Source organism: Chlorella variabilis (assembly GCF_000147415.1).
Source record: "Chlorella variabilis unplaced genomic scaffold CHLNCscaffold_3, whole genome shotgun sequence".
Taxonomy (NCBI): domain Eukaryota; kingdom Viridiplantae; phylum Chlorophyta; class Trebouxiophyceae; order Chlorellales; family Chlorellaceae; genus Chlorella; species Chlorella variabilis.
The window spans coordinates 1045764-1072452 of record NW_005435085.1 but is presented as its reverse complement, the minus strand read 5'-3'; the positions used below and the strand labels follow the sequence as shown (position 1 = coordinate 1072452).

At 61.4% G+C, this 26689-nt stretch overlaps 7 protein-coding genes across 7 annotated transcripts in view; 4 read left to right on the top strand and 3 right to left on the bottom strand.

The window, feature by feature from the left end:
* Positions 1-3564: 3564 nt before the first annotated feature.
* Positions 3565-8616, top strand: CHLNCDRAFT_56904 (hypothetical protein; the record flags this gene model as incomplete). The annotated part of the gene is made up of 22 exons (XM_005850848.1): positions 3565-3669; positions 3774-3865; positions 3958-4082; positions 4152-4235; positions 4358-4425; positions 4550-4650; positions 4841-4919; positions 4996-5139; positions 5237-5323; positions 5394-5474; positions 5597-5687; positions 5766-6010; positions 6145-6220; positions 6304-6384; positions 6461-6627; positions 6706-6764; positions 6923-7017; positions 7128-7202; positions 7334-7483; positions 7575-8185; positions 8290-8409; positions 8539-8616. 22 exons carry the CDS (start codon positions 3565-3567, stop codon positions 8614-8616), a joined length of 2814 nt encoding a protein of 937 aa, XP_005850910.1.
* A 191-nt stretch (positions 8617-8807) lies between these two features.
* Positions 8808-10133, bottom strand: CHLNCDRAFT_140605 (hypothetical protein; the record flags this gene model as incomplete). The annotated part of the gene is made up of 5 exons (XM_005850565.1): positions 8808-9159; positions 9263-9398; positions 9465-9731; positions 9813-9910; positions 10021-10133. The coding sequence occupies 5 exons, from the start codon at positions 10131-10133 to the stop codon at positions 8808-8810; spliced, it is 966 nt and encodes a 321-aa protein (XP_005850627.1).
* Positions 10134-10331: 198 nt separating this feature from the next.
* On the bottom strand, positions 10332-11641 carry CHLNCDRAFT_56903 (hypothetical protein; the record flags this gene model as incomplete). The annotated part of the gene is made up of 5 exons (XM_005850564.1): positions 10332-10546; positions 10640-10735; positions 10896-11066; positions 11180-11311; positions 11489-11641. The coding sequence occupies 5 exons, from the start codon at positions 11639-11641 to the stop codon at positions 10421-10423; spliced, it is 678 nt and encodes a 225-aa protein (XP_005850626.1). The 3' UTR covers positions 10332-10420.
* Positions 11642-12197: 556 nt separating this feature from the next.
* Positions 12198-14192, top strand: CHLNCDRAFT_19893 (hypothetical protein; the record flags this gene model as incomplete). The annotated part of the gene is made up of 9 exons (XM_005850847.1): positions 12198-12460; positions 12589-12712; positions 12842-12931; positions 13024-13115; positions 13316-13374; positions 13450-13568; positions 13672-13770; positions 13875-13972; positions 14084-14192. 9 exons carry the CDS (start codon positions 12198-12200, stop codon positions 14190-14192), a joined length of 1053 nt encoding a protein of 350 aa, XP_005850909.1.
* Positions 14193-15175: 983 nt separating this feature from the next.
* On the bottom strand, positions 15176-19212 carry CHLNCDRAFT_19567 (hypothetical protein; the record flags this gene model as incomplete). The annotated part of the gene is made up of 17 exons (XM_005850563.1): positions 15176-15256; positions 15380-15470; positions 15602-15705; positions 15816-15915; positions 16053-16150; positions 16269-16404; positions 16517-16619; positions 16754-16946; positions 17095-17177; positions 17296-17382; positions 17469-17612; positions 17735-17799; positions 17902-18000; positions 18106-18177; positions 18347-18418; positions 18577-18674; positions 18793-19212. The coding sequence occupies 17 exons, from the start codon at positions 19210-19212 to the stop codon at positions 15176-15178; spliced, it is 2046 nt and encodes a 681-aa protein (XP_005850625.1).
* Positions 19213-19756: 544 nt separating this feature from the next.
* Positions 19757-26219, top strand: CHLNCDRAFT_140600 (hypothetical protein; the record flags this gene model as incomplete). Its single annotated transcript, XM_005850846.1, has 21 exons — positions 19757-19765; positions 19881-20049; positions 20180-20307; positions 20409-20477; positions 20578-20876; positions 21057-21170; positions 21268-21344; positions 21433-21545; positions 21702-21761; positions 21861-22034; positions 22159-22282; positions 22384-22460; positions 22621-22710; positions 22830-22885; positions 23007-23059; positions 23194-23273; positions 23375-23545; positions 23657-24163; positions 24285-24389; positions 24750-24813; positions 24964-26219. The coding sequence occupies 21 exons, from the start codon at positions 19757-19759 to the stop codon at positions 26217-26219; spliced, it is 3795 nt and encodes a 1264-aa protein (XP_005850908.1).
* A 306-nt stretch (positions 26220-26525) lies between these two features.
* The window catches only part of CHLNCDRAFT_140599 (hypothetical protein), a gene marked incomplete at both ends in the record, with an annotated part of 2206 nt that continues 2042 nt past the window's right edge, over positions 26526-26689 (top strand). The window contains one exon of the mRNA XM_005850845.1: positions 26526-26572. Within this exon, the coding sequence (XP_005850907.1) occupies positions 26526-26572 (47 nt within the window). The remainder of the gene's footprint in view (positions 26573-26689) is intronic.

Sequence of the window (26689 nt, the reverse complement as noted above, 5' to 3'; positions counted from 1 at the left end):
ATATGTATTACTGCCTCTGAAGGATGTGACATAATGTGAGAGGCCGGGTCAGTTTCATCCGCATGAGTCGATCATGCGCACTCAAGGAGGGGAGGGATGCGTTGTATGGGTCGAAACAGAGGGGCGAGCACAGCGAACCGCTGCGTTGGTAATCAAAAACGAGAGGGGGGTTGGGTGGTAGGAGGAGCGGGTGGGTGTGGCAGGGTGGCAAAACGTGATGCCGATGTTCACGTTGTTCAGCCCCTGTGCTTCTTCAGGCTGTTCTTCCACTGCTTCTTCAGTCCCTTGTACCTGCGGGTGCAGTGCGCAGAGGGTTCATGGTCAGAGGGGAGCTGCGGAGGCGGCAGAGACCAGTGTCCCTGCCTTTGCTGACGACGGCTGGCGGCGCAGGCGGCGGCACCAGAGCTGCGAGGAGGTCCAGCCGGCTTACGTCATGACCTGCAGGCATAAGACGCAGAACACCAAGAGGGCTCAACTGCGTCGCTGTAATACTGCACATGCCATGTCAGTGTTGACATGCAGTCGCCACAAGCAGGAAGGTTCCTGCCTGGCCCCCAGACGCGCAACTTACGTCATCAATGATCGACATAAGGCCGCCCGGGTTCCTCTTGGTGGGAATGCCGATGAGGTGGTTGCCATACTTGATGATGGCTGCAAGAGGCAGGGGCAAGCAATTTGGTGTTGTCTCCAAGGGCATGCTCGGTGCCTGGACCTTTTGACCACCCATCCAGTTCCAGATCACTCACGTTCCTCCAGCTCAGCATCATCATCCGAACCGTCGATGTCATAAGTCTTCCAGTCTGCATTGCAAGAGGGAGTGTGTCACGGCGGTTGCAAGACGCAGCCTGCTTTGGCCGTATTCAGCAGGTTCGCTGTCTGACACAAACGCCTCTGCGATAACCTACCATCATCGGGGTTGCCAGTCTTCTGATCGTCCATTTCAATCTGAAATGCATGTCAGAGGCGAGAGGACACCGTCACAGACCGTGTGCCATGCGATCGCTCGCAGGAATAATGTAGTAGTGCTGGACAAGATAGAGGATGCACGCCCAGAAGATACGCACCTTGAGCCACTTGCCCTTCTGCCCCAAGGCCGTCAGGCCGCTGGGGATGTACTTTGCCTTGGGCCACTTGGGCCAGTAGCTGGTGAACACGCGCATGCCAGGAGTGGTGTGGTACAGGACAAGCTTCAGGGAGGCAACGGCAGGGAGTGGATGCGCGTTAGTGTGCGGTGGGGTGGAAGGGGCGGTGTGGTAGGCGGGAGGACGCGGGACACATGGGCATGATTTGACCGACTGCAGTCTAAGCATTCGTGGCGGCAGCATCTACGTGCCTGCCTGACGAGGACCTTGTTCTTCAGCAGCTGCGGGAAGGTGCAGCCAATGTCCTTCAGAATCTGCGTAGGTTGGGGAGGCAACATGCGGCTCAGCCACCCATTAGCCAGGGGGAGCTATGCCAGCTGCTGGGAAGGAGCTGCTAATACACCCAATCTATCCATTGTGGCTTGCCCAAGCAGCCCAGAACATTTGAGGCAATTAAAGAGGCGTTTCTGCTGAAGAGTTGATGCATGCATGGCTGACGTGTAACCGCTGACGTCACAGCACTCTATCAATTCAGTGTGATAGAGTGCTGTGATGTGCCTGCTGAGGCACCATCCTGAAGGCTCTGCTGCCTCACAGCCACTGTTTGGGGCTGATTGGGCTAGCCAGTACTACTAGCACTACTAGCTAGTAGCCCCAGATATAACGAGCCCTCCCTCCCACAAACCTCATCAAAGGCATAGTCCATTGGCGGCCAGGCAGTGATCTTCAGGCGGGGATCACTGAAGTACCTCCTCAGGCCGGCTCTCTGCACATATGGTTGCAATGCACTGTGTCAATCGTCGAGCATCGTGAGCACAGGCAAGCACCAGGGTGCATGTGCCGTGCACGGCTGCCGCCAGCCCGGGCCCACGCACATCGACCAAGGCGGTCCAGCGCTTGAGGCCCGCCTTCTTGAAAGCCATGTAGAAAGTCGGCGCGTAGTAGCCCTTGCCATTGCCCCAGCCTGGCGGGATTACAATCTTCTGAGGCTTGGCCTCGCTGGTGCTCGCGGCTGCAGCGGGAGCAGGCACAAGCACGCGGGGCGCTCAGGCGGGGCAGGCGCACCGCGCCAGCCTCCCACGCCGGGGCGGTTGCCTTCGCATGCATCGGGCAGGATTCGCAAGTCAAATTCCTCTCGCCGCCGAGGAGCGGGAGGCCGGGTAGGGTTCAGCACAACGCGCGGCATGCACCGCCATCCCAGCCATGCCGAAGGCTGGACGAGCCCACCCCCCTCCCCTTGCAGGCATCTGCAGCCCTTGTACGGCCTCCGACACGGCCTGCAGGCCTGTTGGTCGCGGCTGCAAGCACTTGCCTGCCAGCAGCAGCAGACCAAAAACAAAGAGGCTCTTCATGGCTCACTCCCACTCCGCGCCGCTGCAATTGGTCAGGACGAAGCGATGGAAGTGCGAGCTGGGGTCTCGGCATGAGGGGGTGGCGACCGGCCTACCACTGGGTCTTGGGAGTTTGCGAACTGGGAGGGCTTGGTCGTGCTGAACATGGGCCGGAAGAGTTGTTGTCGTGTTTGAAAGCCGGTGCAAGACGGCCGACGCCGGAACCCGCCCTCCATCAGCTGGCGGGTGCCCCCCGCCCCGCCGCCGCACTGTGGCACATGCATACGGTCTCCGCACATTGCCAGCTTGCACCGTCACCGGCCCCATCTCCTGCATCCTGCTCCAGCCAGGGGGGGTGGAAGTCGTAAAGCCCGAATCAGACTCATGACCTAACGCTGCGTGCTCTTGACGAACTCCTTGGCGGCAGAGCAGGACAGCAGAGCCAGCTCAGTGTCTGGACGAGCCAGCTCAATATCTGGCAGCAGCGGAAACCTTACCTGATTATATGCCGAACTCAGAGGGCAGCAACTATAATTCAACTCGCTACTGCTTGAGTAGGAAAGTAGGAGGATGCCAGGTTGCCTCAAGTGGGCTGTGCAGGGGGGGGGGGGGACACGGCGTAAGTGCGTCGGCCTGGCGGTCAGCGGTGTGGCGGCGGTGTGGTCGGCGGCAGCAAGCCGCAGCACCAGATCTCGGCAGTGTTTCCCAGCGACGCTAGCGGCTGCAATGACACAGAAGAGGGCGGGCTCAGCATTGCCAACTGGATCAGAATCAGAATGCAGGAATGCGAGTCTGAGGGCCCGAGAGGGCTCAGGCCCGAGGACTAGGGTTGTCTGTGGTTGTACTTCAGGAGTACACCTCCTCGACAGATGCTCCGTAATGCGCCCGCACATCGATTTACACTTCTCTGCACCCACCTCACACACATAGGCTGTGTCAGAGAACGCACATTGCGGCGCCCGCGCGTCTGATCGTGAGCCTGCTCAATTGCAACGCGCACTCAGGTGCACACGGATGGCGCTGTCCATCACGCGCGAGCAGCTGTGGCGGCCACTCCCCGGGCATGACGCGACTTGCATCTTTTCCTGATCGCATGATGCAGGCCAAGCGTTTCAGCTGGCCCTTTCCTGCTCTCAAGACCAGCAAGGGTCATGGCGGCCAGGACTGGACTGCTCCTGGTTGGGCTGGTGCTGCTTGCAATAGCAGCAGTTGCCGACCCGCCGCACATCCAAGGCTTCTCGCTGGCCGTTGTGCAGGTGTGGCATCCACCCCACCCCCTTCCTGCTCGCCCTGCCCCTCGCTCACAGCCAGCCACCACTAAAGCCCATCATGCTGCCGCGCCGCCCCCGGTGCCCAACAGCTGGCGGCTGATGGCGAGTTTGCCGACAACTTCAACATGACCAGCCAGTACTTGCTGGCGCTGGAGCCCGACCGCCTGCTGTTCAACTTTCGGTACGCCCCTCCTCCAGCAGCAGCAGAGCAACCATCTGCAGGCCCCAGCTGCGCATCTCACAATGCCGCTTCCTTTCTGTGCCTGCATGCAGGAAGAACGCCGGCCTGCCCACTCCAGGCGCCTCGTACGGCGGCTGGGAGTGGTCGGAGTCCGAGGTCCGGGGCCAGTTCATCGGGCACTACATGAGCGCCGTGGCCTTTGCCGCCCTGCACACAGGTGTGCTGTGCAGCCAGCGCATTTACGCGCATCTGGTGCGAGTCGTTAACTTCTTGCCTCTTGATACAGGCCGTACCGAGTTTTATGACCGCTCTAAGCTGATGGTGCACGAGCTGAAGAAGGTGCAGGATGCCTTTGGCAACGGGTACCTCTGTGAGTTAGGGGCAAAAGTTGGGGCAGGGCTTGCTCTGTTTGCCCCTGCTGCCTGCTGCTGGTGGAAGCACCTGAGCGTTACACACAACCTTTCTGTAAGGCGTGCTCTCCGGCCCCTGCAGCCGCCTTCCCCGAGAGCCACTTTGACCGGCTGGAGGCGCTGCAGCCGGTGTGGGCGCCCTACTATGTGGTGAGTTGCCACGCAGGCCTGTGGTGTGTGTTGTGCATCTGTGTTGTAGATGCCGCCGATGCGTCACTGGCAGAGGCAAATGGAAGCTGTACCCACCATGCTCTGCTGCCGCCGCCGCTTGCAGATCCACAAGATCATGGCTGGGTTGCTGGATCAGCACCAGCTGGCAGGAACGGATGAGGCGCTCAAGATGGCGGAGCAGATGGCCAGCTACTTTTGCGGCAGGTGGTGTTTGACGGGGCTGGTTGGTGGGTCGACAGGGGCGGGGCTGCTGGTGAATTTGCACGTTGGCAAGTGTGGCAGTGAGTTGGATCCTGCGAGGCTGCTGGCAGGTGTTCGGGCTGGCAGAAGGAGACGGTTCCGACTCGCCCCCCGCGTGCTGGACATGCTGTCTGTCATGCTGTCTGGTGCGTAGGGCGCAGCGCGTGCGGGAGAACAATGGAGAGGACTACTGGTATCGCTGTCTAGAGAACGAGTTCGGTGGCATGAACGAGGTATACTTGTTATCCACTGCCAACCGACTTGTATCCACCTTCAACCACTTGACCCACCCGCTGAGCCCTGCTGCAGGTGCTGTACAACTTGTTTGCTGTCACTGCGGACGACCATCACGCAGAATGCGCCCACTGGTTTGACAAGCCTGTCTTCTACCGCCCGCTGGTTGAAGGCACCGACCCTCTGCCCGGTCTCCACGCCAACACACACTTGGCGCAGGTAAGGCAGGAGGAAGGCAAGGCGGCAACAGGCAGGTACCCAGTGGCTGGATGTGCTGAGCCATAACCTTTGCTGCCCTACGCCGATACATTGACAGGTGCAAGGGTTTGCTGCGAGGTATGAGCACCTGGGCGACGAGGAGGCTATGGCAGCCGTGCGCAATTTCTTTGCCCTCATCCTGCAGGTGCGTGGTGTTGTTTACCTGCTTGTTGCTTCCTTCACCTTTGCCAATTTGCTGGCGTGCTTTTCTGCAGCACCACACCTTCAGCACCGGCGGCAGCAACTGGTACGAGCGCTGGGGCAATGAGGACAGCCTGGCTGAAGCCATCAACAATGTGGGTGAAGGGTTCCCAACTTTTGCGCGGGGGAGTGATGCCTGCCGCCGCTTGGCGGCCTGGAACTATGGATGGCTAATGTTTTCGCTGATGTGGCGGTCGCTAGGTCTGCGCCCCCGCAGACGGACGCATCGCGCATCACCGAGGAGTCGTGCACACAGTACAACATCCTCAAGCTGGCGCGCTACTTGTTCAGGCACACCGGGGATCCAGGTAGGAGCATGCGGTGTGCATCTCGGACACAGCGTCAGCACTCTCTAAGCCCCACCTGCACCTGCACGCCTCATGCAGCCCTGGCCGATTTCTATGAGCGGGCCATCCTGAATGATGTTATTGGCATCCAAAAGATTCGGGACAGCGCCGACAACCCCCAGCACAGCCACCATGCACACCGGCACCCGCACCCCCCACACATGGCAGCGCACCTGGGCCAGCTGAATGCCGACCAGGAGGCGCACGGTGGCTGGCGCCGCGACACGCTGGAGGCCGCGCCAGCAGCCCCTGGCTCGGGCCTAGCTCGCCCCGCCAACTACCAGGTCAGTGCTGACGGCTGCACTTGGTGTCGTGGAAGATGACATGCTGCAGCATGGGGCATGCCACAACCGACCTTCAGTTCCCACCTGTTTTGTTTACCACCTGCCTTCCCCCCTATCTTCCCGCCCATCTGAAGATTGTGTCATGGCAAGATGATCCCTATGCCGCTGCCCACGCCAACAGCGTCCAGCCAGCCGGCCCCGGTGTCTACAGTAAGAATCATGCTCTGTCAACAGCCTTGTCACTCTTCTGCGTCCCGTCCCGCTCACAGCCACTGTGCGGCCCCTGCCTACAGTTTACTATCTGCCGCTGGGGGTGGGGCATGACAAGAACTGGGGCACGCCCTGGGACACCTTTTGGTGCTGCTATGGTACAGGTGTGCTTGCATGTGCACTCTGCGTTATAGCTCACAGCTATAAAAGCTATCTTATTCATAAATGCTGATGGTGCAGCCGTCGAGAGCTTCAGTTCGCTGGCCGGTAGCATCTACTTCAAGCACATGCCCGGCACTGCGCCCTCTGCCAGCAGCAGTGGCCCCACCGCGGCCGAGGATCTGCCACAGCTCTTTGTGAACCAGATGGTCAGCAGCAGCGTGCACTGGAGGGAGCTGGGCGTGGAGGTGCGCCAGGAGGCAGAAATGTACAGCCCTGGAACCGCCGCCACTGCCCGCCTCACCATCGCCATCCACCCCCCAGAGGGAAGCGCCAACGGCGACAAGCCACAGGCTCAGTTTGTGCTCAACTGGCGTGTGCCCGGGTGCGCAGTTGCCTGCTGCTTCTATGTGCCCGGTAGGATGGGTGCTGTGACGGCCCCAGCGTTCGTCTGCTGCCACCATGTGGCACACATGTGTCAACCCACAACATTGACGGTACCGGCCAACCACGCAGCTTTCTGGTCTTGCCCTGCTGCTGCAGGTGGGCCAAGGGCGATGAGGTGATGCTGCGTGTCAACGGCAAGGAGTATTTGGAGTGTGCACAAGGAGCGGCAGCGGCTGCCCACGATGCGCTAGGTGCGGCAGCAGCAGAGGTTATTGGTAATTGCACTTCAAGGCAGCACTTTTCTGAGAGCTTGCCTTTGATATTTTGCTGATGATGATGGCACCTTGCCTGTGAATAGCAGGCTTCCAGCCCCCACAGTTTGGCGCCGGCGCGCGCTTCTGCTCGCTGGGCAGCACCTGGAGCGATGGGGATGTGGGTGAGTTGCTGTGCCTGGCGGCAGCCCCCACGGAGCCTTGCCAGCCCCTGATCTTGCAGGGTCACGCTTACGCTCCCGTGCCCTGCTGCCGACCTTGCGTGTTCTCCTCCCATGCTGCATGCATGCTGCAGTTGAGGCCGACATGCCGATGTGGGTGGTGACCGAGGACCTCAACGACAGCCGCAAGGCGATGCAGTCCCTCAAGGCGATCATGATGGGCCCCTTCGTCATGGCAGGCGTGCTGCTTTGTGGTGTGGCGGCTGGCCGTTGGCTGGCGTGGGGTGGGGTGTGAGCGCGTGCAGCAACTCACGGCGTTCTCGATCTTGGTGCACAACTCATTATTTGCATGTCTTCGGTTGGCTACCCTCACAGGCTTGACCCACGATACACGCGACCTGGTAGCAGATCCCGCCAGCATTGAGAAGGTCGTCTCGGTGCCCGACACTGCGGGCTTCGTATCTCTGGGTGTGGCAGGCGCCAGCAATTCGACCGAGCCCCAGCTGCCGGCAGCGCCGTTCCCGCTGCTGCGCCACTGCAACGGCAGTTTGTCGGTGGGCGGCAGCTGTGGCGGCTGGCCCGGCTCTGCCCTGGATGCCACCTTCAAGCTGGTTGCGCCGCTCGCTGGCTGCCAGGATGGCGCTCCTGCCGGCTGCGCCTCGCCACATGCCCGCCAGCTGCTCACCCAGCCCGCCGTTGCCTTCAGCGATGGCGGTCTGAACCAGGAGCCGCAACTGGTCAGCTTTGCTGCAGCCTCCCAGCCCTGCCACTACCTGACTATTGACCCCAGTAGCGGCAAACTTCTGCTGCGCCAGCAGCTGCCTGCTGGTGCCGCCAGCCAGGCCAGCGCTGCTGCCCAGACCTTCCTGCTGCGCCCCCAAGCGGGCATGGAGGAGGGAGACCACATGGCTTTCACCCTGGAGCCGCTCAGCCAGCCGGGCACCAGCGTGCGGCTGGTCGAGCATGGCCAGGAGCTGGGTGTGCAGGTGCGTACGCTGCCCCATGTTGGCTACGCCCGCACAGACCGCCTCCAGGGATGTGCTGCCGCGCTCTTCGACTGTGCTCTCTCCGCGCCCGTAACTGCCCGCAGGGTGCTGCCACCGATGCCGCCATCATCCACCTGGTGCCTCCCGCCGCGTCCAGCTACCCTCCCGGCGCGCGCCTGCTGCACGGCCGCAACAGGGACTACCTGCTGGTGCCGATTGGGCAGGTGTGTGCGCTACAGCGCTGCATGGGGTGGGGCTACGCGTGCTGCTGCGCTGCGTCGCGTGATCACCCGACCTCGGCACCGTGTCACACCCTCGCTGCACTGCCTGCCGCCTCCCTCCCTTGTCTTCAGATAATGTCGGAGCACTACACTGCTTACTTCAATTTCATTGAAGACCAGGATCAGGGCAGCGTGGAGCTAGGATGGTGACGTGAACAGCCCCCTGCCTGCTCAGCTGCTAACAATCAGGACATGCATGTCCATTCCCCTGCTATGCAATCGCATTGCCACTGCCCCGATCCTGCCATTGCCTTGCCAATGCCCCCAGCCTGCCATTGCCTTGCCATGTTTCTGTACAGCAAAAGAAAAGCAGCAACTCAAGTATTCATTGAACAACAAAGTCACTGCAAAATGCGCAGGTCTCCCTCCCTCCTCAAGTAGCCCAGCACTGCCTCCTTCGCGTTTTCATGGAAGGTGGCGTCGAGCAGCTCCTGCAGTCGGAATTTCTCGATCCAGTAATGGCTTAAATACTGGCCACCCATGCACGTTCCGCCACTGTGCGATGATGGCGCATCGGGGAACCCATTCGCCTCGGCGCAGGGTACCAGCACCAGCTGGCCGGGGTGCAGTGTGGGGCGGATGTATGTGTTCCAGGCGCCCTGGTCGCAGGGCCAGTAGTGGCGGCTGCCGTCGCACTCCGGCACATCGTCGGGGCAGCGCAGCCAGCGCTCGACGATGGCCTGCGTCTCAGGGCTGCGGCCAGGTGAAATGCCAGTGGTGAACAGTGTGTTGGCACTCAAAAATTAGCACGTAGCTGCTCAATCAGGGCCAACTGCCGGTTCGGAGCGCATCCCACCTGTTCCTGAACACCATGAAGCCCGTATTGGCTGCTAGCAGGCGCGTTTTGCCGGTTTCCGTCCCCTTGGGGTCCTCCAGCTCCACCCAGTTGAAAGGCAGATCAGGGTCTAGGGGCTGCAGGATCAGCGAGCTATCTGCAGGGCAGACCGGCCAAAACACACTCTTGGCACAACGGTGGAGTCACAAATCGACACGTGTACGATTAAGCTCGCCTGTAAAGTTCCACATGTGCAGCAAATCTTCCAGCGGCGTGCCCCAATCCACCATGATGACATCGATGTCCAGCAAGGCAAGCAGCTTGCACTGCGGCAGCAGCCGCTGCACGGCAGCACCCTTGCACCAAGATATCGAGCACTTCTGCTCTTGCCAGTTTTCGTCCGGTTTTGAGCCAGCCTCCGTCTCAATCACCCTCACGTAGTGATAACCGTGCCGGAGGGCATAGAAAGACCAGGCGTACATGCTGGCATCTGCAAGGGTTTTTGGGGCAAAACTATCTGCGCTTGGTCGGTCGGCGGATTGACGGGCACCCACGCTGCCAAGGGCCTCACCTGCCAGATGGTCGTCTCCCACTCGGTAATTCGAGACCTGGACGAGGCACACGTCGCTGACATTGGACTCCAGGCCGTTGGCAGGGCCCTGGGGCGAGCTGCAGGTGGGGAGCATGTGGCGGGCGACTGAGACGGTGGGCACTCGCTGGTGGGGCGGGTTGGGCGGTGCTGCAGCCAGCAAGCATAGGGGGTTGAGCAGCGTGCTCACTGCTCCCTCGAGCTGAGCAGGGGAAGGGCCAGAAGCAAGATGGCTGCGAAAACCAGCAGGCCCACGAGCAGCGCCTTGGAGGGCCCGTGTGGGGCGGCCTGCGGCCGCTGCATGGAGGTTCTGGCACGCTCACGTGGGTGTTGGAAGAGGGGAGGCGAGGAGGCAGGCCTGGGGCTGCCAATGCAGGCAGAGCTAGGAATGCCAATCTTTCCACCCAGACTAACTTGGATTGGACACCTCAAACAAACAAACTGAAAGACACGAAAGTAATATAACTTCACCCTTCACAAGCTGCACTGGCTCGCGCGATGTAAAGTGAGTGCAGTACACGTTTCAACAATTCCGTTGAAATTCACAGTGTGCAGTTATACATGACAGATTTATGGGTGGCATGCCCAACTCAGTGGTCCTTGGGCCCCTGAAATGCGGCAGCCACCGTGCCTGCCGACGACGGCAGCACGGTGCGCCCGCTGATGCGCCCCCGCAGCGTGAAAAGCATGCAGCCGGCCAGAGCAGCCACACCCGCCTGCGGTGACAGAGGGGAAGTGGTCAGGGAAGCTGAGAAGTGCAGGGTGAGGCAGCACATGTAGCCGCACATGCGCCCGATGCCAGCTCGCACCTGCCACAGCCGGCACCACATGCCCGTGAAGACTGCCGCATGGGGCAGCGCCAGCTGTATTGTCACCATGCCCAGGATGTAGGCATAGGCAGACACCTGCGGGCCAGCAAGTCGCACGAATGATGGCATCACTGGTGGCAAGAGGCTGGGCAGGATCACGTGCCGACAAGGCGCACGAGGCCTGGTGCGCCTGCATGCCAGAGGGCAGCTTAACCTGCACATCCCCATGTGCAGACATGTGTCCCTCAGCACGCACCAGGCGGTGGAGCCACTTGAGGCGTGGGTGCCAGTCCTGGGGGAACTTCTGGATGAGGCCCAGGCGGCGGAAGCTGAGCACCCCCAGCAGCGGCGAAGCCAGCGCCAGCAGGAAGGTCACCAGCCCGACCTTGCCGTGCAGCGAAGTGAAATGCTGCTTGCCCTTCAAGTCCTGCAGCATGGGAGGCGGGCGGGAGGCGGCACTGTCAACCGCCCCCACGTGCAAAACAATGCACACCCACGCTTCAAATACACTCGCCCTACTGCAGCGCCTTCTGCAAGCACACCCGCCTTGCTGTGGTAAATCGCATAGAAGCCCAGCGTCACGCATGCGGTGGCTGCTGCCTGGATGAGGGCGTGGTTGGTGATGGCAGCCACGCGGGTGGTGCCCTCGTTGGGGCGGAACCGTACCGCCGTCTGCGCGGCGGGTGGGAGGTGCAGGGGGTTGGGTGCAAGTCAAAAATGGGGTCGTAGCATTCTGCGTTGCAGGCACGAGCAGCAACAGGCAGGTTCTGGGCCAGCACGCAGCAGGAGTGCTTCCGAGGCGGGCGGGCGGGACGCTAAGTGCCGACGCTGCAGGAGGCGGGTGCGCACCATGATGCCCTCCGTCATCAAAGCCAGGAAGCCTATAGAAATCAGCAAAGGGTGCCAGGGGAAGAGCTCGCCTGCGTAGGCCGCTGGCAGCATCGCCATTCCCACCCCCACGCAACACCCGACGCTCAGGCTCTGTATGGTGCGTGGCAGCATGCTTGGAGTGGACATCGCGAAAGGATGCTGCGGGGTAAACTCCTGCAGGTGCGGCACAAAAAACCGGAACGGCAACAGGGGCAGCGGTGATTGCCTGCTGCACTCGCACAGGACTGAACGTTGGAGGGTTGCTGCTACTCAAGCTTTCAAAGCTGAAACTCCGCGCAGGTGGCACTTGAGACAGGTGGCACGCACGGCTGGCGCCAGCAGGGTGACCTGCCCACCCCTTTGCATATTTAGCCCACGTACCCGAACATTCCACTGTCGGGTCCCAGTCATGTCCGCCGCAATGGCCCCAGCAGCCCAGCACCCTGAGCCCGCCTGCGCCGGTCTCGTCCCTCTGCCTCAACTGCTGGATGTGCTAGAGTACCGGCCAGACACTCTAATCTATTCCACGCGATCGGAGCTGGCAAGGAGGTGATCCTGCTGCAGTGGGGTGGTGCTGCCTGCCGACTCGCCGCCGCCTTGCCGCCGCCGCCCTCCTCGCGATTTGTCTTGTGATTTTTTACTAGCTCTCAATGCCTTCTACAGCCGGTTACATTGCAAATGATTTGGAATGACCTGCAGTGGCAAGCCAACGTTCCCGGCTCTTGAAAACTTTGTGGACATCTTCAGGACATCAATAAGTAGCTTCGGTCGGTTGTGCGCGGCAGACCCCTCGAGACCCGACGCCGACCGGCAGCGCGGCACGCAGCAGTTTGCCAGCGCATACCTGTCCATCCTCAACGAAATTGAACGCAAAGCGCTTGGGGCCTGCAGCAGCGATGACAGCAGCGATGGCAACGCAGCGCTGGGCTGCCTGGAGCTGTGCCGCCTCAGGTGGGGCATTCAGGGCAAACACTTGGCAGTGCTTGTTGCCCGCCACAAGCCCTTGGGCGTGCCAACTGCGTCCCCTTGTCCACACCTCGTTGGTTCTGTGATTGTAATGCGGGTGGGGACTGCTGCAGGGAGGAGGCGCTGATTGCAGCAGGGTTCACCGACATCTTCTTGCCCATCAAGGCCAAGGAAAATGCATCGGCGTTGGCGCTACTCCCCGACGTCTGTGCAGAAGTGGACCAACACGTACAGCAGGTGGGTGGGTGGGCAGGCCAGTTTGGTTCCTTACAGTACAGCACCGAGTTGCTGGGGTGCGCAGCTTGACAGGCTGCCGGGCAGCGGCCTTCTGGAGCCAACCCACCTGCATTCCTGTGCGTTGTGCAGCGCGACCGCTGGGAGACCGTGGTGAGGGGCGTGTTTGCTGGCAACATTTTCGACCTGGGCTGCAAAGCGACAACCGATGCCTATCATGAGGTAGTTTTGTTTTTGATGAACAAAGTGCTGCTGAGTGTTTGAGGACGCTGGAGCACATTCACAGGGCAGGCTGTGACCAAACTATCGTGCAGGACGGTGTCAGCTTCCACACCACAAGGGATAAGCTGCTCCCACGCCCCTGGGTCATCGACCATTTAGAAGCTTTGCTCGACCGATTAGTCAGGTACGTTGCCGCCTGTGCCGATTTGTGCTGCTAGTGCTGCTAGCTGCTGTCGCTTCTTGACCTTGGGGCTCTTTGTTTTGCATGCACAAGCCGGAAATGGCCCGTGGACCACACAACAGTTGGCAGGGAAAGGGTGTGACATGCGGTCCAGCAGCAGAATCCAGTAAAGCCAATAAGTAGCAATGCACAATCATGTGCAGCCACCGATACCGACGTGCCATCCTGTTTGTTGACAACGCGGGCGCCGACATCATGCTAGGTGCGCCTGCCGGCCAACCATGCGCATCACCTGTGGTGATGACTAAAAAAACTCCTGAACTTGCCGCACGTACAGGCATGCTACCGCTGGCCAGGGAACTGTTGCGCTTGGGCACTACGGTAATCATCGCGGCAAACTCCCTGCCATCCATCAACGACATCACGGCGGCTGAATTAGAAGCGCTCCTCCCGCAGGTGGCAAGCTTGCGGGGCATGCCACACCGACTGCAGCATATCCCATCTGTGCCCTGACCAGATGCATGCCCGTTCTTCCCCTCGTGCTTGGGTGTGCTTGCAGATCTGTGCCGCCGACTCTGAGCTGTGCAAGGGGGTCTCCACCAGGCAGCTGCAGGTGGTCGCCAGCGGCTCGGGACTGCCAGTCATCGACCTGTCGAAAGTGAGGCTGCGGTGGAGCACAGGATCATTAGTGGAGTGCCCGCTCACCTCCCGGATCACGCTGGATGTGCTCATGACCCCATTCGCGATGTTCCTGCCGTGCAGATCAGCCCCGAGCTGGCAGAAGCGGCGGCGGGGGCTGATCTGGTGGTGCTCGAGGGAATGGGGAGGTCTATCGAGACCAACCTGCACGCCCGCTTTAGGTGACGCCAGTCTGTAGCGCTTCCTGGCTCCTGGGTGTCCATGCGGAGCATGGCTGCTGCAAACCCCCAATTTATGTCCCCAATTTACCTTTTTCTTGATGGTTGCTGCAGCTGCGATGCGGTCAACCTTGGCATGATCAAGCACCCCGAGGTGGCTGCGGCGCTGGGGGGCCGACTTTTTGACTGTGTGTGCCAACTGCGACCAGCTCCTGAGCAGTGAGCACCCTGAATGAACTGGACAGGCACTGCAAAAGGCAGCCCATTTTGGTCACATGATGTTGAGGCATTTGCTTTTAGCGATGCATGACATGAAACTGAAAAGGGCTGTTCACAAAAAGCTGGACACCAGGCGGCTCCAGCCCGAGCTGCCACCATCGCTGGCCACCCCACCATCATCCGCAGCCGGAGCTGGGTTAGTAGCAGGGGCCTTGATGTGCTTGCCCTTATGCTTGGGCACTGGTGCCAGCTCATCGACGCCCGCCGTGGCGCCTACACGCCCAGCAAAGCGCTGCCTTTGCCGGAGCTGCTGCCGTTCCTGCTGCAATTGACGTCGTTCCTCCAACCGCCGCAGCCGCCGCTCCAGCCACTGCTTCTCCTGTTCGGCGGACCACTGCAGCTGGCCGCCCCCGTCCCACTGATCTCCATTCGATGGCGGTTGCGCCTGCTGCTGCACCTGCGCCGCCTTGCCAGCAGCTGCCTCCTCCCTGAGCTGCTGCCGACCATTGTGCTGCGGCGCTGCTGTCAGCGCATGACTCAAGTCCGCTGCCAACACAGACACATGCACGTGCGGCGGTGCGATGTATGGCCGGGGTCGCGCCTTTTGCCGCCGCTCCTCTGCCCGCTGCTGCCGGCGCTGCTCCTCCAGGAGGCTGAGCTCACTGTCGAAGCACTCCAAGATGTTCTCATGCTCCCGCCGGGCAGGCTGCAACCAACAGAAAGCAGACGTGCTCAGCAAACAGCACGGTAGGGAATGCAGCCCAAAGGCAGCACAAGGGATGGCAAGCCTACTCGCCCGGTCTGCAATGTCAATGCCGTTTTTGCTCATTCGGGTCAGGCGCTTGAGGCCCTTATCTAACAGCCCGCAGATGTGCTCTGCCTGAGCCTGGATCTGCACGCAGGCGGCACAGGGGTGGCGCTGGGCAGGCAAGCTCCAGAGGGACGCCATGCAGTGTACTGCGTTGGGAGGCTCCTGCAGACGGTCGTTTACTGGCCTCCCACCTTCTCACGCTGCGGGAAGACCTCAGGGTCGAAGCGATAGCTCAGCCACAGCCACAGCATGGCCACCTGCACGGCCAGAAGCGAGAGCACTTGATAACCAAGGTGCAGGCTCCATCACAGGGCCGGGAGGCCAGCACGCGGGGAGCAGCATCACGAACTTGGGAGCAGATCAGGCGTGCTGCAGCCCACCTGGTGCGCCGCCTCCATGTGGCGCAGCTCATCCGTGCTGGCGGGCACGCGGTTGGGGATGGAGATGTCGAGCGTCACAGGCAGCCCCTTGCTGCGCCACAGGTGGGCAGGGTGGGGGGGGATCAGCGCAGTAGCTCACTTACGCCATGCAAACTGCGCAGTGCCGCGCAACAGAGCCTTCGCCACCACCACCACCACCAGCCAGGCAGCACAGCAGCGCACCTGTACTTGGTGGCAAAGTGGAGCAGTGCCGCGGCGAGGCGCAGGTCAGACGCGGAGGCGGGGGCCATGCAGAAGGAGAACATGTCCTTGACTGAGAGGCCCAGCTGTAAGGATGGGCAGACCATGGAGAGATTGTCAGTTTGCAGCGGCCATGGCCAGCAGGCAGCAAGGTCTCTCAACAGCGCAGGCACGATGGGGCACCGCGCCGGCGCACCTCGCCCAGCAGCTGCGCCGCCTGCACCACACTGTCCTGCTTGCAGAAGAAGTAGCTGCTGTCCAGCAGCGCCTCGCGCTCAAATGCCCCCAGCAGCGAGCTGCATGGGAAAGCAGAGCAGGGGGGTGAGCCAGACAAAAGAATGACGACGGTTTGCAGACTCGTTGCGCTGCCAAGTTGAGCATGCACAGCGTTCATGCACCATGCATGGCGCAGCCTGCACGGCTGCCTGCCCACCTGTATGGCTCGTCCGGGCGCTGCCCTGCAAACACCTCAAAGTGCTCAAACTCGGGGAACAACCCCGCGGTGGGGGTCACCAGCTGATCCAGTGGCACCTGCAGTGGGGCAGACGGGCCAGCCAGCATGCTGAGGGGACAGTAGCATTGCTGGCAGGCGCAGCGGCAAGAACAATGTAGCAGCAGGCCACTGGCCACAGCAGGTGCAGCCCCGCACATCGATCGCCTCTTGCAGCCGTGGCACATCAGTCGGGTTGAGACAGGTGGCCAGCCCCTTTGGCCACTGACTGCTGCGCCGCCCCGCGCGCCCCGCTATCTGCTTGATCATGCTGACGCTGACAGGCACCTGCTTGCTGCCGCCTGCATCGACAGCGCATACACGGGTTCAGAGTGAAGCATGCTGGGCGCTTGCGCATAGTCGTCACATTCCAGCTACCCCTTCATCTCTATCACCACCCACATCACCCACCCTCTCGTTTGTTGACGGAGTGGAAAATGATGCGGCGGATGTTCAGGTTGAGGCCCATGCCCACAGCGTCGCTGGCCACCATCACGCGGTACGCATTGTCTGCAGCGCAGACATCGTGCCGCTGGAGTACTGTGGCATGCATGATGGGATGGCATTGGCCCAGCAGGAGCAGCGTGAAGCACGCAATCATGCGGAACCTTCTCCGCACGTTGTTTGCTCAGTCTGCCACCCACCTGGCTCGTTGAAGAGCTTGGCCTGCTGGCGCCGTGTCTCGGGCGGCAGTGCGCCGTACACCACACATGCTCGGTGCTTGGTCTCCTGCTCTATGAATTGCTTGATGTTATAAATGTCCTTCCGGCTGAAGGCAACGATACAGTCGCCCGGCTGCACCGCAGAGTAGCCACCCACCAGACCGCCCGGCTCCACCTGTAGGCCAGTGGTGCACATGATATCGGTTAGCTTATGAGAGCATGCAGTTGTGGCAGGTGTAGCAGACGTGACGAGCACCCAGACAAGATGCACTCGAGGAGCTTAGGTGATACATCCATCCATATCACACGCTGCGCTACCGCACCTCCAGGGTGGTGAAGCGGTCGTAGGTGTTGACCTCCAGCGTCTCTCCCATCTCCTCGCAGATCTTGCGCACAAGCGGCAGCGCTGTGGCAGGAAAGGGAACAGGACAAGGTAGGGCAGAGTGGGGCAGGGCAGGCAGGCAGGGATGACCAACGAGTCTGGCCTGATCGAGGGGTGGAATCTGCAAAACATGCCTCCCCACCTGATCCGTCGCCGCAGAGGTGGACTTCGTTGGCGGGCGCACCCATCAGCGCACGTGTCCATGCCCAACCCCTGCAACAAATCCCAGCTGCCTGAGCCATACATTCGGGCAATGAACAACAACACCATCCCAACAACACGGCACTCTAATGACAACAGGGTGGCAGCCAGCACGGCAGCAGCAGAGCTCTTGCCTGCTCTCGTCGCCAATCATCTGGATCTCATCAATGACCGCCACATCCACGCGCCGCTGCATGTTGACCATCTCTACCGTGCATGCCGTGTGCTCCGCACCAGGCAGCTCACGTCGCTCCTGGCCTGTGGCATCATGACCATTGAACAGCTTCAGGTGCCACCCCAGCTTCCGCTGCCCTTTCGGGCCGCTTGATACAGAAGTAATGACACCTGGCCAGAGGATTGCAAACGCGGCAGTTACCCACCAGTGATGAGATTGCAATACAGCCCGTCTGCGTTGAACGTATCATAGACCTCCATTGCCAGCAATCTGGGATGGGCAGGCAGGAGGGCAGGGGCCAGATCGGCGTTAAGCGACAGTGATGAAGGCGTGCAAACTCAAAATGCAGCCAAGGCCCGTCCATGTGGCTACCTGAGGGGCCCGCAATAAATGCCAGACTGAGCTGACCGCATGGCTTGCAGCGCATTGTACGTCTTGCCGCTGTTGGTGGGACCGGCGTGGTAGATGATGCTGCAGGTGGCGAGCTAAACAGCAGTAGTGAACCCCCAGGGCACAGCAAATTGCAAGAGCACCGTACATATCCGAATCATCATTTCATCCACATGCCGTGCTCACCGACGCTGCAGCGCACGCGCCACTGGGAACCATTGGTGCGGGTTGCGCAGGTCCACTGTCTGGATCATGTCCCTGCATTGTGCAACATGGAGCAGTTGGCAGCAAGCTCCCCATCCCAAAGCCACGTCCAACAGCGTGTGTGTGACGTACGCCCAAGCAATGCGCAGAAGAATGACAACATCCTCCAGCAAACGTCCTGCTCTTCTGATTCCAACAAACTGCAACACTCTAAGCACTGTACCTGTATGCTTTGATGTCTGCCATGTACCGCTCCAGCACAAACTGGGCAAAGTAGGGAAACAGTGCCTGCTGGCTGTCCTCGCCATGCTGCATGGGACGTGTGTTGGAGCGTGCTTTCCTCATGAGCACAAGCGACTACAGCTCCACGCCCCTATCCCTTCCATCTACATGTAATGCACAAGCGCGCTGCAAGGGCGATCTGCGCCATGATGCACTCAGCAGCCAACCAACTCATCCCTCACCTGCAGCTGCATCAGCGCGCTGCACAGCTCAGGGTCCATGGCTGCCAGCAAAAACTCCTGAAAGCGAGGCACGGCTTCCGCATACAGCTGCGGGCAATGTTTGGGGAGCAATGTTTATGGAAACACGGCATGCACGTAACCTGGGAGAAGGCAGCAGCCAGGAACTGTGACGCCAGGCAGCCATGCAGCTGCTGATGTCCCTCACCTTGCTATTGACGTACAGCGCCAGCGCCTGGTCCTTCACCGCACCCGAATTTCGAAAGTTGCGCATGAGGGCATCAAACCGCGCGAGCTCGCCAGCCCACAGCTCCAGCAGCGGTCGCGCCTCGGCGCCGCCGCCCTGTGCTGCTGCCGCTGCCGCGCGTTGCTTGACCAATTCGTACGGCGGCAGGATGGTGTCGGACGCTGGCTTCTGCAAGCAGAGGCATGTGTCGGTGCGATGGCTTAATGGTGTTGCTGAGCAGGCGGAGTGCAACAAGCACAGCAAGCGCACCTCTGCCTCTGCGACTGTACTCAGGTGACGGAGGAGAGGGGAGTCGTAACGCCACAGCTGGCTTGCCACACCTGCAGGCAACGTGGCAGTGCTGCCGCCGCTGCTGCCGCCACCACCTGCCGCCGACCGCATGCACTGCTCCAGGCCGCTGGCTGCTGCTCGCAGCAGCTGGAGGTGCCGCAGCGGCAGGCTCGCAGCCCGTCTTATCGCCGCGACGCTCATGCTGGGGCTTCCCAGCGGTATTGGCCGGCTGGCAGAGCGGCGAGGGACAACCCCGCTGCAGCGTTCCGGGGCTGGAACCTGAGTATGTTGCTGGGAAACATCAGGAGGCCAACTCGCGGAGAGCCAATGCGATGTACAGCAGGGCAAAACTGCGGTTCAGGAGTTCTTTTTCCGCCGCGCCAATCGTGTTTGCGCACAAAGAATACACTGGAACTGCCCCCGTCATGTGAACGCACGGCCGGTCGGCGGCCTGTGTCCGGCGCAGCCTTGGAGGGCCTGAGGGACGCCTCTGAATCCACAGCAGCCGCAAAAAATAGCTGACAGGCGCCGCAGCCCCTCCTAGCAGGGCGCACGCCCTCGCCGCACATGTCGCGGAACCCGCTCGGCGCGCGCTTGCCGCCCACGGAGCCGACGCCACCGCGCATCCTCGCAGATGGGAGCGAGGAGCAGCACCATGGCGGCAGTATTGGAATGTACATGGCGCACAAGAACCGCAAGCTACAGGCAGGGGTTGTCGACTGACTTGCACCAGCGCCGCTTCTGTTTCTTACCACTTACCACTGCCGCCCGCCCTGCAGGAGCAATTCCAGGCGCAGGCGGCCGTGCTGCCGGGCCAGCAGCGCACCCAGCTGTTCAAGGATGTTTCAATACACTGCAATGGATTCACCAACCCCAGCCACGCAGAGCTGAAGCAGCTGATGGCTCTGCACTCTGGCCGATTCGAGGTCTACTACAGCCGCAACACAGGTGAGTGGCGAGCGGTTGCACAGCGTGTTGCACGAGTGTGCAGTTAGAGTGGTGCGTGCTGTACCCCTTTGTTATCATCCGTTGTTATTCACTTCTCATCCGTTGTTATTCACTCCAAACCACACTGCAGTCACCCACGTCATATGCTCCAATCTGCCAGACGCCAAGGTGAAGCAGCTGCAGAAGGAGCGCAGTCCCACGCCCGTGGTGCGCCCAGAGTGGATCGTGGACAGCATCAAGGCGGGACGTGTGCTGCCGGTGAGTGCGTTTGGGGAGTTGGACACGGCCGTACAACCACTGGGAGGATGTTGGCGTGCATGGAAGCCCCCTAGTTGTCATGCTGGTGGCCTGCACTGCAGATTGAGGACTATGTGCTGTGGCAGCTGCGCGATGCCCCCGGACAGCAGAAGCTCAAGGCCTTCATGCAGGTGTACAGCTGGAGATGCACGATGCTTCCCTTGTCGTGCTGCCTGGCTCGATGTTACGAAGCTGCCGCAAGTTCGAAGCTGTGGCGCTGCTGGCCTGCAGGTCCAGCCTGCGGAGCTGCCGCCCAGTGCCATTTATGGAGGCCATGCGGGGGCTGTGGGCAGCGCTGTGGAGCAGCTGCAAGCCGTGGCAGCACCAGCAGCCACTCCTGATGGGCTTTTACCTGCCGGTGCAACATCAACGGCAGCGGGAGCAGCATTAGATGGGCACCCAGGATCACCTACATTCAGCTTTGATGTGCGGACGCAGCAGCAAAGGATTCCGCCCCCAGACTTTCAGCAGGAGCTGTTCCAACAAAGCCTACAGCAGCAGCAGCAGCAGCAGCCTGCAGCTGAGTTGACGTTTGCTCCCCATGGGCAGCCTGGCAGGAGTGCCATGCCCCAGGTGGCGGCCCCCAGCCCAGGAGGAGCAGCACTATTGCTGCAAGGTTCAGCCCGCACTGGATCGCCGCACGGCATGTCAGTGGCGGGTGCGGCGGCACAGGCAGCGACGCATGGCGCACGGCCCGTGTCGCCAACGAGATTTGAAGGGGACAAATCAGGCCTGCGCTACTCCCATGCGGGCTACGACGCTGAGGAGATGCAGAGGGCGCAGCAGATTGCCAGCAAGATGCGCGCAGAGTGCGACATGCTCAAGTGAGCCCTGCTGCTGGGCTTCCTGCCCTTGCGTCATCCTCCAGAAAGCCGCAAAGTCTCTTTCTTACGTGCCTGAGTTGCTGTGTGGTGTTGGCAGGGGTCCTCCCCGGTCCTCCAAGGACGACCCCAAGTTTGTGGACTCATATTTCCGGGCCAGTCGTCTGCACTACATTGGTGAGTTGAGGAAGGGCAAATGAGGCGTGGTGGATTCACTGGGCCCTTTCCTGCACTGATTCCACTGCTCATCCGCCCTTTACGCCAGGAACATACAAGTCTCGCATTGAGGCGCTGATGGCATCCAGCGCCGGCTCTGAGGGGCCAAGCCCCGCACCACACGCGCCCGGCCGCCAGCGCACCATCGTGCACCTGGACATGGTGGGTGTTGCGGACACTCGACGGCCAGCCCACTGTTGCCCAGCCGGCCAGGTTGTCTGGAGCTGTTGCGGCAGTGCTGCTCTTCTTTCATTGACTTCATCTGCGCTGGTCTTTCGTGAAAACAGGGCATGGGCATTCTTCTTGTCCTGCCTGCAGGATTGCTTCTTTGCTGCAGTTGCAGAGGCCGAGAATCCAGTGTTCAAGGGCAAGCCGCTGGTGAGGACGACTTGCGCGGCACCTGGTTGCCTTGAGGCGCACCGCCAAACTGAGGCACTGCACTGCATCCCTTCCCAAATTGGCTTCCCGCTTGTGTAGGCGGTGTGCCACTCTGCCAGCAGCCGGGGCACGGGCGAGGTGTCCACCTCCAACTACGAGGCTCGCAAGTATGGGGTTCGGTCGGGCATGATGATCAGCCAGGCCAAGGAGCTGTGCCCCCAGCTGGTCGTGGTGCCCTACCTGTTTGAGCAGTACGCGTCAGTTAGTGAGAAGGTGGGTGGGCAGTTGTGTGAAGCATGTGTGTGCAGCGGCGCATAGAGCGAATTGGCGGACATGTTTCTGAGCATCTACCCCTGCATTAGCCCTGGGCATGCAGGTGTACCGCATTCTGCTGCAGCGCACCGCCTGCGTGCAGCCCCTGAGCTGTGATGAGGCGTACCTGGACATCACAGGTCTGGGCGACCCGCTGCAGCTGGCAGCAGAGATACGGGCCGAGATCGAGGCCACCACAGGCTGCACAGGTGAGTGCTGGCACTGCTATGATGGCCCAGTGCCACATCTGCAGCACAGCATGCCATGCCATCGTCTTTGACCCTTGTATTTTGTGTGCTGCTGTTTGCAGCCAGTGCTGGCGTTGGCCCTAACCTTCTGCTCGCCCGCATTGCCACCGAGAGCGCTAAGCCCAATGGGCAGATGATGGTGACGCAGCAGCAAGCGGACCAATTCTTGCAGGCAAGCAGGCCAGCTATGGCAGTGGAGCCGTTGCAGCTTGCTTTCAATGGAGTCCATCCATACCTGCCAGCACATATGTTCGGTGCCTTGTCTGCGCTTCATGCCAATCGCCCTCTGCCTTGTGCAGGGTCTGGACGTCAGCAAGCTCCCGGGCGTGGGCTGGGCAACTGGAAAGCGTCTGGCGGAGCATGACATTCATTCGGTGGCAGATGTGCAGGTGGCGGGCATGGGTGGCCAGTCTGGATAACAGCTCTTCCTCGGCACTGCAGCCGAAAACGCTCACTGCAACTCATGGGTATTCTATACTCCTCTGTCGGCTGCCTGTGCTGCCTGCAGGCTCGGTCAAAACAGTTCCTTCAGATGCAGCTGGGTGCACAACAGGGCGCCATGCTGTGGGATTTTGCGCACGGCAAGGACAAGAGGCAAGTCCTTATATTCTGAATGTTCTGTGTGCCCTGTATTTGTCCAACGGCCAGCAGCAGATCCCCGCCTGTCGGCCATGCTGTGTTGCAGGCAGGTGGAGCCTCCGCGGGCGCGCAAGTCTGTGGGCGCGGAGGTCAACTGGGGTGTGCGCTTCCAAAGTGTCGAACAGTCGCGCGAGTTCTTGCACAAATTGGGTGCGCCTCTGCCTGCGGTTTGCCACTGCTGCAGTAGCAGAATCTAGTTTTGGCGAGTCCCCAGCGCATCACTTGCCTTGCAGCTGTGGAGGTCCAGGATCGACTGGGGCAAGCGGGGGCAAAGGGCCGCACCCTCACGCTCAAGCTCATGCGTCGCAAGCCGGTATGAATGGGCGGAGGAATGGCCTGTGCCCGCATGATTGTGCAGCACATGAGGGGGCGCCAACTATATCTGCTGGACGGGTGCATCACCCTCCTGTGCAGGGAGCCCCGGAGCCGGTCAAGCACATGGGGCATGGAATTTGTGACAACCTCTCGCGCTCAGTTACCCTGGCAAGCGCCACCGACAGCAGCAAGGAGATTGCCAGCCACTGCTGGCAGCTGTTGTGCGCGCTCAAGGTCCCATTTGCAGACATTCGGGGCATGGGCATTACGGTGGGTCGCTGCCTCTTGCCTGAGCAAGTTGTGAATGCTGCGCGAGGTTTGGCGCACATGTTGCTGTTTTGCTGTGCTGCAACCTCAGCATCTACTGCCACAATGGCGCAGGTGACTCGCCTGAATACCGACATTGCCTCTTCCTCGGTGCGACCGGGCGCTGCGCTGCCTGCCAGGCTTGCACCCGCGGCGGCTGGCCAGCGGGATGCCTTTGTAGCCTTCTTCAAGAAGGATCAGCCGTCGCAGGTCTCACCACAGCAGGCTCAGCAGGGCCACATGGGCGAGGAGGAACAACAGCACCACCAGCAACAGCGGGAACAGCAGCAGCAGCAGCAACACAAGCAGGATCAAGCTTTGGGAGGGAACCTTCCACCTCGGCAGCAGCAGGATGTTGGCCAGCAACAAGTCGTCCAACAGCAGATGGAGCTGGCACACAGCATACCACGGCCGCAGGCCTTGGCTGCATCCCCCGGCAGCGCCAAGAAGAGCCCGGACAGCGCCAGGCAGGCACGTCTGGAGACTGTACTGCCGCGCCAGGCGGCGGCCAGCCCGGCTGCAGAGGATGCAGAGAGGCGGCAGCAGCTGCTGCACGAGTGGCAAGGCGTGTCACTATCCCAGGTATGTGCTTGCGTGTTGGAGGTCCCAAGGGCATGCACCTATGCCTCTCCAGGCTTCCAAGAATGCAGTGCTCTATTTGCTGCGTTTGATCATGAGGCCGGTGGCTCATCCCCTGCTACAGATGGATGCTTCCGTGCTGGATGCGCTGCCGTGGTCTGTCCGCAAGGAGCTCATTGAAGCCGCGGCACAAAGAAATGCGCACCACTTTCAAGAGCGGCAGAAGCAAGTGGGCCGGCCATTGGCAGGCTGCTTTGAGGAGGCAGCAGCAGCGCAGGGTGCGGGAGGGCTCAGGGCGGATGGCAGCAGACCTTTGGCAGAAATACCAGGGCCGGAGGAGCAAGATGAGCAGGCACCGCAGCCACAGCTGTCTAGTGATGGAGAGGATGGGTGGGAGACAAATTCGCAGCTAGCAGGTGCAGATGAAGCAGCAGCAGCTGGGACGCCACCTCCACATGGTTTGGCTGCCCAGGAACAGCAGCAGCATGCCAGCAATGCATCTGGTGAAAGCAGGGCTTTTGCAGGTGGCAGCAGCGGCGGGACAGGCGGCACTAGCGTGCACATTGTGGCACTACCGGCCCTCTCCCAGGTGGACCGCTCAGTGCTGGATGCGTTGCCGCTGTTGCTGCGCCGGGAGCTGGAGCACGCCTATGGTGAGGGAGGGCTATGGTGACAAAGCCACTTGTTGTGAGCTCTGTTGATGCTGGCCTGTGTGGTCCCACGTCTCGGTTGTCTAACCCTTTCTGCTTGAATTCCATAGGCACTTATGGCAGTCGCTCCTCTCACTTTGCCTCTTTCCGCAGGCATTGGCCGGGCCAGGAGGCGGCTGCCACCTGCCGGCCCCGCTGGCCGCCGTGGAGATAAAGCCGGCCATCATGGCGGTGCTGGGTCTGGCGGCTTGCTGCGCCACGTCAGCAAGCGCCAGCGCATCGACTCCTTTGTGTCCAACCCTCCACCCCTGGGCATCACTGGCAGCGGCCGAGCCCTGGCTGCAGCAGCAGCAGCCCGTCGTGAGCAGCAGATGTCTCTGTCTCAGGTGGACCCCTCTGTGCTGGCGGAGCTGCCGCCGGAAGTGCGGCACGAGGTGGTTCAGCAACTGCAGCAAGATGACAGCAAGCAGCACACGCGGCGGCAGCACCGCTCCCGCCTGGGCCAGCAGCACGACGAGGAGCGGGCATGGCAGCAGCGGTGGGAGGAGGAGCGGCAGCAGCAGGGGCTGGAGGAGGCGGAGCTGGCGGCTGTGGCCGGGGGAACTGTCTGTGGGCTGGTGTCTCGGGGCATGAATGGGGCAGGCCTGGAGCGGCAGCAGGTGGATGCAGATTTGGAGCAGCTGCCGGACGCGGTTCAGCAGTTTCTGCAGGCGGCAGATGTGGTGGTAGCGGAAGCCAGGCCCAACCCTGCCAGCAGCCTGGCGGCTGCACTGGCAGAGTGCTTGCAGCAGCTACCGGCGCAGCTTGATGGGGATGGCGACGGCGTGCCTGCACCCCGTCTACGCTCTCCCTCGCCATCGCAAGAGCCAGGTAGCAGAAGTAGGGGGAGCAGGGACGCACCTCCAGGCAGCAGCGGTGGCAGCAGCAGCATGGATGTGGACGTGCCTCCCACGCAGCTGGTGGGTGTGGACGGTCACGAGGTGGTTCCAGCTGAAGAGGCAGCAGCGCCACCACTTGCAGGCAGCGACCGCCTGCAGCCCTCACCCCAGCTGCCCAGCCTGCAGCAAGATGGTGTGCAGGCTGTGCAGCGGCAGGCGAAGTGCAGGGAGGGCTCCCATCCGATTGGCAGTGGCGCCAGCAGCAGCCCACCTGGCTCCGGCTTCCATCGCCCCAGGGTGCAGCAGGGCGTGCAGGCGCTGGGCAGCAGCATACAGCATGCAGCAGCGGCCCTCCTAGCAAACCGGGACCTTGAGCAGCTTCGCCTGCTTCTACTGGCCGTGCGGCGCTTGGCGCAACGGCACGTTTGGTTTGCCACCACTGGTGGCGCGGCGGTGGACGCGGCACAGGCCCGCGTGCAGGAGGTGTATGGCTGGCGGCTGCGCCTGGAGGGGCTGGATCTCAGCAGATGATACCAAAGATGGGTCCAGGAGTTGGAGCTGCAGCTGGCGGCGGCGGCGGCGGCGGTGGCGGGCGGGGCGGGGAGGCCTTCCCTCCTAGCCCTGCCTAGCATTGACATCGGTGCCCGTGGGGTGCATGAATATCATGGCTTTAGTTTAAAACACGCAGAGTGGCAAATGTACTGCAAAGAGTTGGGAGCAGCCAAGTTCGGACTCTGCAACCTGCCGGAGTCTCGCTACGTTGTCTACAAACGCTGCTGAGCCCATCCACCGTTGCGGCTCCGCTTGCAGCTCCAGACCAGGTGGCAGCTTGAGCGAATGGGAGGGGGAGACGCACCCAAGCCAGAGGGCCCTTCGCCGCTCAGGTGGCGCAGGGAACTCGCAGGGGGAGCGTCGGAACCGCATGCAACAGCCGCCGCGTGCAACTGGTGGCAGTTGGCCTCGCCGCCGCCTGCCGCACCCGGCCCCTCCCCCCCCCCCCA